The following is a 250-nucleotide window of genomic DNA, read 5'->3' on the forward strand; positions in this document are numbered from 1 at the left end:
GGGGCGAGCGCGGGCGCCGCGGCCCCCGGCCTTACCTGTGCTCAAATTGTCGTTGATTTTCAAGGGCACCCGCAGGATGTAGACCAGAAAGAGCACGATGAAAAACCACACGGTCCAGAGATAAGTCCAGGACCAAACGATGCAGGACTTGAGCTGCTCCAGAAAGCCCGTGGCCGCTTCAGCCATTTTCCAGCGCTGCTCTCTGCTGCCGCGGTCTCGCCGTCTGCCGGGATGATTCACCGGCCTCGAG

General features: G+C 61.2%; 1 protein-coding gene across 4 annotated transcripts in view; it reads right to left on the minus strand.

The window, feature by feature from the left end:
* The window catches only part of St7 (suppression of tumorigenicity 7), a 315,589-nt gene extending 315,345 nt beyond the window's left edge, over positions 1–244 (minus strand). For all 4 annotated transcript variants that reach the window (XM_010621892.3, XM_010621884.3, XM_010621891.2 and 1 more), the window contains exon 1: positions 36–244. In XM_010621892.3, the coding sequence (XP_010620194.1) occupies positions 36–186 (151 nt within the window). In that variant the 5' untranslated portion in view covers positions 187–244. The remainder of the gene's footprint in view (positions 1–35) is intronic.
* Between the last annotated feature and the right edge of the window lie 6 nt (positions 245–250).

The sequence above is a fragment of the Fukomys damarensis genome, unplaced genomic scaffold (assembly GCF_012274545.1).
Source record: "Fukomys damarensis isolate Sample0158 unplaced genomic scaffold, DMR_v1.0_HiC HiC_scaffold_4, whole genome shotgun sequence".
Taxonomy (NCBI): Eukaryota; Metazoa; Chordata; class Mammalia; order Rodentia; family Bathyergidae; genus Fukomys; species Fukomys damarensis.